We start from the raw sequence: 14,895 nt of genomic DNA, 5'->3' as shown, positions 1-14,895 counted from the left end.
TGTTCAAAGCTCTCAAATACTGTCATAATGAAAGAAAAAAAAATGTTAGGAAAAGAAGTTCTACTGAAAAGCTACCAAGTTTGAAAGTCACTTCAGTCATGAATCATAACGGGGAAGCTCATTATGAAGTACACTCACGCTGTATGAAGAGAAAACTTGAAACTTAATTTGGCAGTTTTTATCGGTAATGCTTGAAGTTACAAATAATAATGAAAAAACAATTAAAAAATCATTACTCTTTCAAGTGAAGTATCTATAAAATTCACATTTAAAAATGGCAAAGAGCACACACAACCCTTCACGCCAGGAAGTTATTTTGTCTGAAGCTGCCCACAGGATCATAAAATAAGCCGGCAGAAAAACTTGAAGATCACATTAGAGGAACTCTGTAATCATCTTTGAAAATGCTTCCCAGTGCCAGAGGAAGTCAGTTTACATTCTTAAAGATCAGTTATGACCTCGAAAAAGCTCTTTAATGTACAAGTCATTTGGAATTATTACCTTCAATTAGCTTAATATTTTCCTCTATGCTACCGGTGTCTTAGTTTCCACATAAGAGGTGGGCGCCAAGGTTAAGTGCCAAAGAACTAAGAGCCAGGTTCTGGAATAAGATTGCCTGGGTTCGAATTCCTCATCTGCCACTTCTAGCTGTGTGATCCTGGGCAAATTATGCAACCTCTCCAGGCTTGCATTTCTTCATATGTAAAATTGGGATGATTAAAAAAATCCACTTCGCCTCATAGGGGTTATCATAAGGATTCAGAAGTGCTCAGTATGGTTCCATTGCATATGGTGATAATTCAATTAATGATTAATAATAAATAGGGTTTGGGGGCTTTTCGTTTGTTTTGTTCAACCTGAAAATAGGTCTTGCTTCTCATTCTAGGTAATTCAGATACAATTTTTAAATATTTTATTCGCTTTTTAACGTTCTGTCATTTATTCAACAAATACTTATCGAGCACTGTAATTTGCCAGGCATTCTTGTAGGTGTCTGGGATATAGCAGTGAACGAGACTGTCCCAGTCCTGCCCTCATGGAGCTGATGGTCTACTGGGGGGAGGCAGCTGATAAGTAGAGAAATAAAGGAAAAGCTCCATTTGGCAGGTGCTTGTCAGGGAACAGCTCTGCCATGGACGTCCCCACATAGGCCATGAGGACAAGGTCAACTGCAGTCTGCCCCAAGTCTCAGACGAACGCCCTGTGACCCTCCCAGGAACATGGTAAGCAGCCACGTGAGGAGCTGTCGGGAGGCCACTGGTCATCCACCTCCCGATCTTGCGGCGGCTGCCATGAGGCAGTTTCTGGTCCGCCTCCTTGGTTTTCAAAAGGCGTGGGACTTCCAACCTTGCCGCCCCACTGAGGGTACAGCTGCAGGCTATACAGTCACTTAGTTGGAGTATGGAGCCGACTCCTCCACGACAGGGCAATCCACCACTCGTGTCATCTGTCCTCCCTGTTTTGGTATCATCCTGCGGGACTGGGGATGCAACAAGTGGACGTAATGCTGATCTTGCCTACGCTGCTAAGTAATAAACTCTGCATCAGCCTTGGGCTTTGTTTCCTCTGCACCTGAATTGATGGCAGAGTTGCAAGTCCAACCTAGCAGCTGTGGCAGTAGTTGCCATTTAGGGACTGCCTGACCACCTGACAGAGCTAAGGACCACAAGGAAACTAAAACAGAGGTAATGTAATGGAGAGTGACTTTGAGGCTGTTAGGGAGAGCAGGGAAGTGTTCACCAAGGTGACACGTGAGCCAGACAGGCTGATCTGGGGGAACCGAGTGATAGGCGGAAGGAACACCACGTGTGAAGTGAACTGAGACAGGAGGCAGAGGATAAATGAAGTTAGACCAGCGGGCAGAGGCTAGTTTACACATGGGCTTGCAGGCCTGAGGACAGCTTGAGTTTTCAAGTGTTAAGGAGGCAAGTGATATACAGTTGACCCTTTAACAACACAGGGGTCAGGGGAGTAGTCCAAAATCTGTGTAGAACTTGTTAGTTCCAAGTGCGCAGATTCAACCCACGGCAGAGCATGTAGCGCTGTGGGTATTTATTGTAATATTCAATACATCTGTGTATAAGTGGCCCGCGCAGGTCAACATCACGTTATTCAAGGGTCAACTGTAATCCGATTCATATTTTTTTAAAGATCATCGTGCAAAGAAAGAAAGTAAAAACAACACACACACACACACACAAGAATGAAAAAAAGATGACCCAAACTGCAGCGCAGGGGCTGACCAAGAGGGGCGAGCGCGGAAGTAGGGGGCAGCGGCGTCCGAGCACTCTGGTGAAGGATGCTTGTGGTGCAGCCAGGGTGCTTGGAGCAGCGAGGTGGGGAAGAGTAGATTATCCACCCCTGTAGGAGTTTGGCTTTTACTCGGAAACTGGGAGCCACAAGAAGGATTTGAGCCCAAGAGTGACTCAACCTAATATTTTAATTAGGATCACTTAGGCTGCTGCGTTGAGAGACTGTGTGTGTGTCGGTCAGGGGGAAGGGGGACAAGAATGGAAGCTGCTATTGCCATAATCCAAGGAAGAAATGATGACCAATTTGTCCACGGCAGCCTTCCCTCCACGAATTCGGCAACTGAACCTCTGAGATTGTCTCTTCTGTGAAATGTGCTTACAATAGATAAAAATAATGTATACAAAGCACTGTAGCACAGCATCGGACACATGTTAAACCTATTAAATAGTAGGTATTATACTGGCTTTGCCAGTTTTATTCCTGAATCCTCTGCACCCACTTTCAGAACAGCTCCTAGCGGTTCTTGTACCTTTAAAAATGCAAATAAAACCTTATCACTCTCTACTTAAAAACCCTGAAGTTCCTTCCGTCTGTGGAATGCAGAAAATCCACCCTCCTGGTCACCGCCTACCAGGTAGGTGGTCCAGGGTCTGGCCCTGGCCTTCCTCTCCGGTCTCAGGGCCTGCCCCTTTCCTTGCTGGCCTTCCTTCTCTCCCTCCAACATCTCAGATGGCTTGTCACCATCTCAGTGCCTTTTGCATCTGCTGTTCCTACCATGAGAACTTTCTACTCCAATGCTTCATGCGGCTGGTTTCTCTCCCATTCAATCGCAGCTCAACCATGAGCTTCCCTGGCCTCCTTATCTAACATATGGCACCTACCCCTCATCCTCCAGTCCCCAGCACATTGCTGGTTTAGGTCCTTTACAACCTGCCACTATTGGAAATTATTTGGCTTACTGTCCCTTTCCCCAACTAGAATGAAATCTTCACGAAGTCAGGAACCTTGCCCATCTTCCCCAGCACCTAGCACAGAGCGGATGCTCAGTGTATTTCTAGGATCTCAAATGCAGGGAAGGACATTAATTGATTAACTTTCCAAGCTAAAGAATTAAGGCAGTAGCCCAGGTTATCTATAAATCTTTTATACATGGAATTAAAATGGGGACCTAACTATATTTACAGGTATAATACATACAATATTCTAAGCATTCACAAAATGGGAACATGTGAAGGGTTTGACACATGAATTTTCCAGGTTGCTAAGGTGTGCTTCTTCTTTAAGCATCAACATTCCCCTGGGTGGTAATACTCCTAAAACAGGGTCCACGTTGTCCTAGCTCCTAAAATCAAGCAAATGAAATTTCATTTTCCTTTCTTATGAACATCCCTATTGTAAGGGGTTGTAATGAAAGAGCAGCCCTGAGGGATTACTGGAGTGTGACATTTATGACCATTTGCGCCAATCCTCAATGACTACACGGCCCCAGAAGGCTACAGCTTTTTTCTTTTGAATACTTTTCCTCCACCTTGACAGACTGCTATCCTACAAATTACTGCTATTCCTGTCAGTATCTCCCCTCCCCTACCTTATAAACAGACTATATCTGATCTGTTGAAAATTGGTTAAAGAAATAAAATTGTTAGAACTGTATGCCCCAAAAGCAGGTTAAGTCAAGTCTGTCTGCACAATATTCTTAAAAGTGTGTGAGCTTCAGCAGGCCTTTCCTTCCTGGCTGTTACCTGGGTTTCTTGCTGGGTTTGTCAACCAGCTAAAACAGAACCACAAACTAAAGAGTCTGCACAAGTCAGAAGGGGAAATAGTTCAGCTTCTTCATGATATTGTACCAACAATCAGACCGATCTTGGTTTAATCCCTGACACTTACTAGCCATGCACCTATCTTCTCGAAACATTCATTTTTCTCAGCGGCGACTTAACGTTTATGGAGCACTTGCTAAGCCCCAGGCCGCTGTCGTGTTGCACCTGTACTCTCCCATATAATGAATCCTTACAGTAAGCCTGTGAAGGAGACAGCATTATCCCCATGAATCAGTTGAGAAAACAGGTTCCAAAGTTAAGTAACTCAATGTCACATAGCTAATAAGGAATGGTCAGGACAGTCTAACTCAGAACTCTTAGCTATTCGTTCATTCAACAACCATCATCTGAGCCGCTACCACCTTTGAGGCACTAGGTATACACCTCAGTGAACAAGACAGATAAAAATTCTTGCCCTCCTTTATTTTATACACAGTAGCTTGAACCTCTTCATCTCCTCCCCTTATCATGCCCCTCCTCCCCTCCCTCTATACTACAATGAAATGAAGCAAGTCTTGCCCTCCTTATATGGAGCGTACATTCTAGAGGACATGAAAAGAAGAGACAAACAGTGAGCAACAAATACAAATGTAAATTATACTGCATGTTATTAGATTATACCACTCAAAATTGCCAACTGCCAACTATTTTGACCTACAAAAATGGTAGTTTCATACGGTTCGACCTAAGAGAAGGCGGTAAGTGCAACTGAGAAGAGGGTGAGGAGGGTCCGCAGTCGGAGGCGGGGTGCAGTGGTGAGTAGGGTGGCCCGGGAGAGCCCAGTGAGGTGGCGTGCTGAAGAGAGGAAGCGGAGTTACCCTGGATGCTACACTCACACGGGGTAACGCCCACCTCAGCCTCAGAGGGCACCAAGATCAAATGAGATAACAAAAGGGAAAACTTTTTGTAAACTAGGAAGTTCTAGGACTACAGCAAATTATTATTTAGTATCATTTAAAGTTCCCTGTTTTGCTGCTGGGAATTACAGCAGACTCTGTAAGGCATAAATATAGCTGGATGGCCTGCAAGGTTACTAGTTCATACCTTACCTGGAGCAGAGAAGCAATGAAGAGTTTTGGCTTAAAACTTTTCTGCCTGCTCCCAGAAAACAAAAGGTTTTGTTGTTGTTCTTTAGTCGATAGAGTATTCTCTACCCAAAGAAGGTAACAGTGTATGTCTGAAAAACTGCTGAACTGCAGGTGAGGTTGCGATGGAAGCAATTTAACAGAATTCCAAGAGAGAGCCATGTTATTTTAGCATCAGAAAATGTAATAAACTATATACCATGTGTCTAAAATCTGAGGTCTCTGAAGTAGGTAAGAATCTCACTAGCTCCACCAACCCATTCTACCAGATAATCATTATTTGCTCTGCTGGGTAAAGATTACAATTAAACTAGCTACTGAAATTTAACAGACAAGGAAAAGGTAACCAATAGAAAACTACACTAGGTTAATTTGTAGAGAAATAACAGGTATGCATAGTTTCTTTTAAAGAGACAGCCTTTATTTTAAGAATTTTTACATTGAAGACTTCAAAAAGTGGTAGGTTTTTAGAACGTATTGACCTGTATTTAAAAGGAACTGTTGACAAAGATTCTCCAGAAATAATCTGAACAAGCGGGAAAATACAGTTAATACTACTGAAACCTACTAAAATAACTCCAGGACATATGGTTTATCCGACATAACAATACCTCTAAATGCTGTCACTGACATGAAACTGACTGCTTCTTTCCTAAACACACAGCGGTATAATTAATATTCAATCACTTCTGTTCTTTCCTGAATATATAAAAATTAAAATACCAATTAAAAAACTAATATATTCTCCTCTTTCAATGTTTCTTACAGATACAATTTCAATATTTTCATTCATTAGTGGTGTGGTTTAAGAGACTTTTCATTCACAAATCAAACAACAATCCATCCAAAGGGAACTGATACTCTATAGGCTCATAGTGCAAATAAAGAGTTTGGGAATGCAGCGACTGACCTTTCTAAAATACAGAACGGATAAAATTCTTAGAAGATACATGCAATAAGCTCTACTAAGCAGCTGGCCACAGAACTAGAACATCTGATAATTTTCCTGGTGACTTCAAGGGGACTCCAGATGCTTCCAAACTCAACTTGAACTCTCATCTTAGGCTTTGTATTTTGCTTTTCCAGTTTCGCTAATGACACAAACATGCTATAAAATAAAAATCCAGAGATTCACATTAGAAAAGTATACTGTGAAGTGAAAGGCGAGAACAGTACTTGGCATGTCTTCTATGAACAGTATTCTGCTGCAGGGGTTTTTACAAAACAAACGGCCTTCCTCATCTTCCTCACCCGCGTTCACAAACGCGTTCTCGGCACTCCTGCTTCCAGAGGAGGTGGTGGGTATTTGAAGGAGAGTGAATTATAAGACTTAAACTAGTTCATTTCTCGCTTACTCATGACCACATCTATCATGTGAAATAATAATGGGACAGTTACTGTATATTAAACCTGTTCAACTGTTTAGCCAGCAAGAAGTGTTACCCTAGCCTGGCCAAGTTACAGCTTTAAGGACGTCTGTACTTGACTACAGCTTCATGTGACTAATGGGAGCCATCAGTCTGTTCAGATTATGAGGTGCTGGAAAGAGAAAACAATTCTTCCCTTTTATAAATTTTTATATGGGTTCTGAAAAATGAGAATGAGGAAAAGAAGCATTACTTACATTCAAATCCCTGAAGTATTCATTATAGTCAAGGGCATATCCTACAACAAACTTGTCTGGAATTTCAAATCCAACAACTAAAAAGAATCACATCATTTAGATACAGAAAACATCACTTTCAAATCTAATACGTGCAAACATTCTCTAAAGTGACTCTAAACCATTTCATATAAAACTTGTTGGGTTAAAGCTGGTTAACTGATTGACAAAGTATTTCACTTACAGTCTGGTCTATATCCAACACTTCGCGGGGTCCTTTTCACCAGCAAGCTGTTAATTAGAAAATGTGACATGTGACACACGGAGACACTGCAGGGCATTACAAAAGAGAATATTCATGGTTTGCAACACGGTTTCATCCGCAGTTTAGAATACTATGGTCAGTTTTAACAAACCCAAGAAACACTCTGAAATGGAGAGAGCTAAATCACAGGGCTCCCTGGGCAGGGGCAGCAATGAGTTCACACTATAGATGAGGCCCTCGATTGATCTTCACCTGGAACACGATGGACTGTTCTGAGAGCTGCCCCCTGACTACCCACATGCCCATCAAAGGGCAGCTACTTGGGGAGGATGAACGGGTGGGGAATGCCAACGAGCAAAGATGACAAGTAAAGGCTTTCAGTCCAAAATCCCTGGAAAACAATCCCTAAGCCACAAATGGTGCGGGAGAGGTGAGCATCACCTTTCAAGACTTCTAGTAAATAGCTTACAAAGAGGAATGTTAGCTTAAAAAAGAAGTAGCATGCTAAAGGAGCTACTATTTGTTTTTGAGAGCAGAAACTGCAGGTAGGATGTGTCAACTCTAACGAAAGCTAATTTCATAATCCAAGTGCTGCCTGCTGAAAATTTTCAGCCATTAAAACACCTGTAATGGTGCTCTGAAAGCCTTTACATATGATAAGGGCAGTCCCAATAAAACAAGATTTCATAAGTTCCTAGATAAGTATATTAAAAGGGCTGGAAAGGACCTAAAGTGATTCTCAACCTTCGCTGCACATTGGAATCGTGTGGGAACCTTAAAACATATATAAAACTCAGGTACCCAGGCCATACCCCTCACCAATTACATCAGAGTCGCTGGGGACGGGACACAGATGTAGGTTATGTTTTGTTTTGTAAACTCTCAGATGGTACAATGTGCAGCCAAAGTTGAGAAGCACTGGCCTAAGCCTTAGCCTCCAAGGGATCGTAGTCCAGGCAAGTCCCTTGAGATTCTCCTTCCAGTAATTAGAGGACACACTTAGACTCGGGATCCATTTAGAAGGAAAATAACAAACCAATCGCAGCAAAACCCCTTCCATCTACCTGAACTCATTCAGGAACAATCCAAAAAAGGTATCATTAAACTCAGTGCAAGCTGTACTAAGAGTTCAGGGGAACTCGGCACCTCATATTCCTATAGATCTCAATGAATTATTTTGAAATAATTGCAGATTCATAGGAAGTAGCCAAGAAAAAAGCACAGAGCGCCCGTGTGCCTCTCTCTCCGGTTTCCTCCAGTGAACACGTCACATAACTGTAGTAGATTACCACAACCAGGACATGGACATTGGTGGACTGACCTTATCCAAATTTCATCAGCTTTCTGTGCTCATACTTATATGTGTGTAATTCTACGCAATCGTATCACACATGTGGATTCGTGTAACCACCACCACAATCAGGATACAGAACTTTCCATCACACACGGCTTTCTCTTGCTACCTCTTTATTTATAGTCACAGCCACCCACCACCCCCTAACCCCTGGCAACCACTAATCTGTTCTCCATTTCTATCATTCTGTCACTTTAAGAAGGTTGTATAGGGGCTTCCCTGGTGGCGCAGTGGTTGAGAGTCCGCCTGCCGACGCAGGGGACACAGGTTCGTGCCCTGGTCTGGGAAGATCCCACATGCCGCAGAGCGGCTGGGCCCGTGAGCCATAGCTGCTGAGCCTGCGCATCCGGAGCCTGTGCTCCACAACGGGAGAGGCCACAACAGTGAGAGGCCCGTGCACCGCAAAAAAAAAAAAAAAAAAAAAAGAAGGTTGTATAAATGGGATCATACAGTATTTACCCTTTTGAGATTGGCTTTTATTGGCACAGCTCCGTTGAGTTCCTCCAGGTCGTGTGCATCAGCAGTTTGTTCCTTTTTAGTGCTGAGTAGGATTCCATGGTAGGGTGGACCACAGTTTGTTTAACCAGTCACCTACCAAAAGACATTTTGGCTCTTTCCAGTCTGGGGCTATTGCAAATGAAGCTGCCATGAACGTTCACACACGGGTTTTTGCGCGGATGTAAGTTCTCATTTCTCTGGGAGAAATGCCCAGAGTGCAGCTGCTGGAGTTGTATGGCAGTTACAGGTTTAGTTTCTTAAGAAACTGCCAAACTGTTTTCCAAAGTGGCTGCAGCACTTGACATGCCTGTCAGTTAATGGTTTTTTAATTTAACTTTTAAGTTAAAAAGCTTTCTAGTCATTCTTAACCCTGCTTTGTACTTAATCTTTTTAGGTATAAAGCACAGATACACATACACTACATAAATATCTGTGATATTAAATTTAATGGCAAGGAAGAGATTAGGAAAAGGTTGAGAAACAACCCACTTGGGCCACAGCCCCATCACTAATGACCCTCACACCTCCAGCTATAGGAAGTATCTCTCTCATGAGGCAGTCTATCTCAGTTTCACAGCATACCCCAGGAAAGAGGCACACAAGAATATCTGGAGGAGTATATGCCACAGTAGGTTGACATTTAAAACCCTGAAAGCATGTAGAGAAATGAGCAAATGCACTGATTGGTCTGCAGGAAACTGCTTAGTGCCCTAGAATGCATCATTTCTACACTCTCATCATGCCTGTCCTAAATCCATTTAAAGTAAAAACTCACTGATGATACATTGGCACCAGCTATCAGAAAAGCCCCAAAGGACAAACTGCTGACACACGACTCAGTAGAAGGCTTACTCTGATTCAAAGATGTTCAACAAATACTTTGATCCTTTAAAAGGGGTTTATAAAAACCAGTTAATCGTTTAGGAAATAAAAGTTAGATCATTATCTGACCCCTACATAAAAATTGCAGATTGGTCAAAAATTAAAAAAAAAAAGAAAAAAAAAACCCAAAACATCCAGGGACGTCACCTGACAAAAAAAACAGTAAGGCATGAACTCTCAGCCAGGTTGCCTGGGTTCAAATTTTACCTCTATAGTGATCCAGCTCTGTGCCTCTGGATAATTCCCTATGCCTTGGTATCCCCATCTGTGAAGTGGGAATAATAGTCTACCTCTGAGTTGTTGGGGAGTGAAACTATAATTAGGGATAAACACAGGTAGAACTAATAAGCCAAACAGCATAGGTAGGACCAGGAAGTGAGGCTGGCTTAGAAGAAAGGAAGCAGGCATTGTACATTTTCAACGTGGCTACAAAACAAGATGCATCACACAGGACCACTACATCACTCAATTCCAGGAGCTCAGGATCTCCAGGGCCCACTCCTTCCTACCACCTCCTAACCCGTCTTTGGGATCCTCGGTCTCAGTTTTGCAAAGAGGCCCCAAATCCTCTGCCATGCTACCCAGGACAACTTTTATATCATTATTAGATTGGTGAAAAACCAAAGAGTAATAACATTGGGCAATAAGGTGACTGCACTGAAAGGCTTTAACACACGACAAATTATTTACAAAGGACACTTACTGAGTCTTACTTGAGATTATATTACTTTTTGGAGATAAGAAAATTTACCCTTACAAAGAAGCAATTAATCTTTTTTCAAATGAAGAAAGTATCCTATGTCAAAATGTTATTTACATACCTTGCAACCTTGACCATCTTTGGATTATGCTGCCTGACCAAGGAAAGCAAGGTCTGCATTGTTTTGCCAGTGTCAATTATATCCTTTAGAAAAGAAAAGACATTTAAATGGTAAATAAAACTATCGTACCTTTAAATTCAGTCATCATATAAACACACAAAAAAACCAAAATCCCATGTATAACTGGAATAATGCCAGTTTTTTTCGGTGCAGTGATTCTCACCACAATTCATACTGAGATATTCTGGAATCTGTAAGTCATCTGGCTCTCAGCAAGCAGTAGGAATGCCAGTCCTCAGGGCTGGATTTTATAGGCACCAAGAGATCAATGACAGCTAATTTAAGTATATATATGCAAGTATGTACACACATATTTTATGAGAGAGTTGTGGTGCTGCCCTTCATTATAAAAGATATTAGATTTTTTTTTATAAACTCAAGATCAGGATGCTCTAACTCTCGGATGCAGGTGGTTAAGAGACCACACCAAGAAACACTGCTTTATACCATCTTAAAAGTATCCAAAGTATTAAAGTTTTACCATATAGAATTACTTTACATGAAAGTGAATCTTAGCTATTTAGTCAAAAGTAGGACATTATTCAAAACAAACCTATCTCTAATTGGGAAAACATTTCTTAAACCATAACCCTAATGCTCTTCAATGAAAATATTCTCTACAGATGGTATAAAGCAGCGTTCACAAAGTGGGGCTGTAAGTCATCAGAAACATCAGGGCTGGGGATTTGTGAAAAATGCAGATTTCTGGGCTGTGGTAGACAGAATTCTGATGGCCCCCAGGACTCCTGCCTCCTGGTGTACACACTCAGAATAATCCCCCACTCCCTGAGTGTGAGTGGGACTTGCGAAATGATGGGGTTGTCAGTAGGTTGTGTTACACGAGACAGCTGTAGCAGCCTGGAGAGAGATTCTGCTGGTTTTGAAGAAGTCAGCTGTCATATGAGAGGGCCATGTGCTAGGACATGAGGACAGCCTAGCAAGAAAATGGGGCCCTCAGTCCTGCAACCACAGGAACTCAGTTCTGCCAACAACCTGAATGAATTTGGAAGAGTACCATGAGTCACAGGTGACATAGGAACCCCAGCCTTGATTCAGCCTGATGAGACCTGGGGCAGAGGACCCAGCGGCTACCCTGTATTCGAGTCCTGACACCTGAAAACTGAGATAATCAGTGTGTGTTGTTTTAAGCGGCTTAGTCTGTGGTAATTTGTTAGGCGGGGGTTTTGCTGCGATTGGTTTGTTATTTTCTTTCTGGAAGGGGTTTTGCTGCGATTGGTTTGTTATTTTCTTTCTAAATGGATCCCGAGTCTAAGTGTGTCCTCTAATTACTGGAAGGAGAATCTGCAGACAAAATGAAGCAATCTGAAGTGGAATTAGTGAATCTGCATTTTTAAAAAAGCAACCAGTTCCCAGGGATACTCATGTACACAAACCCTGTGAAAAGAGTGTTATTTGTTTATTTTTTAATCTATGAGCTAAAGTTTCTAAAAACCTTGGTAACAACAAAAAGTGAATCGGGGGTTACTGTTGCTCTTAAGCCTTACACCATTTTACATAAAAGAGTAAGAACTCATTCTATTGGTGGGAATATAAAGTACTTTGATGAGTAATTTGGCAACAATAGTAAAATTGAAAACGTACAAATTCGAAAATCCAGTCATTCCACTTCTAAGTGCCTGTATCCAGAGGGAACTCACACACATGCACACAGGACAACGCAAAAGGATGCTCTTAGCAGCCCTGTTGTAGTAAGAAAAATTGGAAGCAAACTCCCTATTTGTAGGGCAATAAATAGGTTGATTTGTACACTGAAATGCTATGAAGGATTTTAAGGTCAACTAACTCTATATGTTTCAACATGAATAACCTCAAAACCAATTTTAAGTGAGAATAACAAGCTGCAAGAGAGAATATATACAGTGTAGCACTATATAAATTATCAAAAAATATATTTTGTATATGGTTATATACATGCAATAGAAGCATAAAAAGCATGGATGGGAATGATATGTGCAACTTTAAAAGGAACAAAAAAATTTCAAGCCAAAAAGAGAGGGGTAAGAAATATGCCAAAATGTTTCCACTATCCGGTAAAAGTAAATTACTAAATATTTCTTAGAAAAAAAACAATCTCACTCCCTTATATATTAAAACTGATGAAAAGGAATTTCTTTCCCTGGGTTACCTCTAGGACTGTGCATACCAAGTTAGAAAATCATAAACACTATATTAAAAGTATGTAAAACTTACTTCAACAATCAAGACATTCTGGAAGAAAAAGAGAAATGGAAATCAGTACAATGAATCAGACAGTGTTTCCAATTATAATTCAAGTCACATCATAACAAACTCTAAGGATTTATCCAAATTCTTGCTTTAAGCTACTTTACTATATCGAACTCTGATTTAAACAAATGGGCCATCTGTTGGGATTTGGAACTCTTTAATATAAAATTTTCACTGCAATGGAATTTTTAAAAATAAAATTTGACCCATATGTTCATTTTTTAAGAGTTTTCATTACTTAAACGGAGGTCTAATCTTGGGCAAGTCACGAAATTTCTCTGGGCCTCAGTTTCCCATGTGGAAAATGAGGGACTTCAACTAATATGTGTATTCCAACTCTAACATTCAAAACTATAATTTGTACAATAACTCCAAAATCATGCATTTAACTTACCATATGGAATCCAATTCAAAATGCATTTTCTCAGTAGGCTGAAATTGATCTGCATTTTCTGGATGTGTTCATATTCTTGGACTAAACTAAAAGATACCAATGCTTCCTCCCACCATAAACCCTTACCCCAATTTCTACCTCTCAGAATTTTATAGCTGTTAGAACGCTTAGAGAAAATACCATCTAACAATTACCTCCGAGGTAGAGAAGAGTCCTATATCTATTCCTGGGAATGAGGCAGCATTTCACATACCGGTTATAATCATTGTCACAAGAAGATTCATGTTATATTGCTTATTTGTAGTTCTCATTTCTCTACCACATACCTACAAGCATCAGAATTTTAATGTTCTATATACTCTTCTAAGTCAGTGGTTATCAAGGTAGGGCACACAAGATCCACTGGGTTGAAAGAAAGAAAGATTAGAACTTTTTTTAAACCTCACCTTATGTAATCTATAATTTTACAACTGCATGCATTTTATAATGTACATTATATTACTACCATAGTTCATATGCAATTTACTCCTTTCCTCATATCACAACTAATTTCTCTCTTTTCAAAAGATATTGTAACCTAAATCTTTAGGAAAATTGAATATACAGTTGATGCTTGAACAACAAGGGGACTAGGGACACTGACCCTCCACACAGTTGAAAATCCACATATAACTTTACAGTCAGCCCTCCATATCCACAGTTCCTCCGTATTCACAGATTCAACCAGCCACAGATCGTGTAGTAAGGATTTATTGAAAAAGATTTGCATATAAGTGGACCCACATAGGTCAAACCCATGTTGTTCAAGGGCCAACTGTAATCAATTAATGGACCAAATAATTGTTTCACCACCTACCATGTGGTTCTTAGCATTTTCTCTAACCCAGCTAGCACATCTGAAGGACATTTTCCCATCAGTGACTTTGGCTCACTGATGCAGCAATTTGCACCATGGGATGGAATTATAGTCTGAAAAGAGCACTGAATTATGAGACAAAGAAACTGGATTCTAGTCTTGCCTATAATACTAAGTAGCTGCAAAACCTTGTCTAAATCATAATCAAAGACTTTTACTACTATGAGGCTGAGAGATTAAATATTTGCCACACAAAATTATAGTATCCAGAGTATGATGTCATTAATGTTTAAAAAATAAAAGAATGAGAATTGCTACCGTTACCGAGAGCTTAGTTTACATCAAATAGCTACATCCTTACTTAATAAATGAAAAAAATGAGGTTCAGAGGTCAAATGACTTGCCTGAAGTCATAAAAATAGTCAAGTGGTAGAGGATAGATTTGAAGAGGGGTTTTCAGGGTCCAAAGCCCATATTCTCAACCATAACTGGAAAAGAGGGGAAAACTATTCATATATATATGTATCTGCACACACACAGTATCCGCCAGAGATAAACTGAAATAGAACGTCTAAATCATCCATAATCTCACCACCAAGAAACAACTTCACCCAACTTCTGCGTCTTGTTTTTTTTCCACAATAAATGTGCTTACTGTGACTATCATGAAAAGAAAGTTATTTTAGAAGCAGAGACCTTTTAAGATCACAGAGCTATGTAGTGGGACAGAGCCATTAGGTGGCAAAGGCAAGGTCAA

The 14,895-nt window shown here is 40.7% G+C and overlaps 1 protein-coding gene across 1 annotated transcript in view; it reads right to left on the bottom strand.

Moving 5' to 3' along the window:
- Positions 1-5,557: 5,557 nt before the first annotated feature.
- HPRT1 (hypoxanthine phosphoribosyltransferase 1) overlaps positions 5,558-14,895 on the bottom strand; it is a 32,414-nt gene continuing 23,076 nt past the window's right edge. The window contains exons 5-9 of the mRNA XM_065901204.1: positions 12,853-12,870; positions 10,582-10,664; positions 7,006-7,052; positions 6,783-6,859; positions 5,558-6,266 (exon numbers count right to left, since the gene is read on the bottom strand). Of these exons, the coding sequence (XP_065757276.1) occupies positions 6,219-6,266; positions 6,783-6,859; positions 7,006-7,052; positions 10,582-10,664; positions 12,853-12,870 (273 nt within the window). The 3' untranslated portion in view covers positions 5,558-6,218. The remainder of the gene's footprint in view (positions 6,267-6,782; positions 6,860-7,005; positions 7,053-10,581; positions 10,665-12,852; positions 12,871-14,895) is intronic.

This window comes from Phocoena phocoena, chromosome X (assembly GCF_963924675.1).
Source record: "Phocoena phocoena chromosome X, mPhoPho1.1, whole genome shotgun sequence".
Lineage (NCBI taxonomy): Eukaryota > Metazoa > Chordata > Mammalia > Artiodactyla > Phocoenidae > Phocoena > Phocoena phocoena.
Note: the sequence above shows the minus strand (reverse complement) of the source record. Positions and strands in the feature narration are given on the sequence as shown.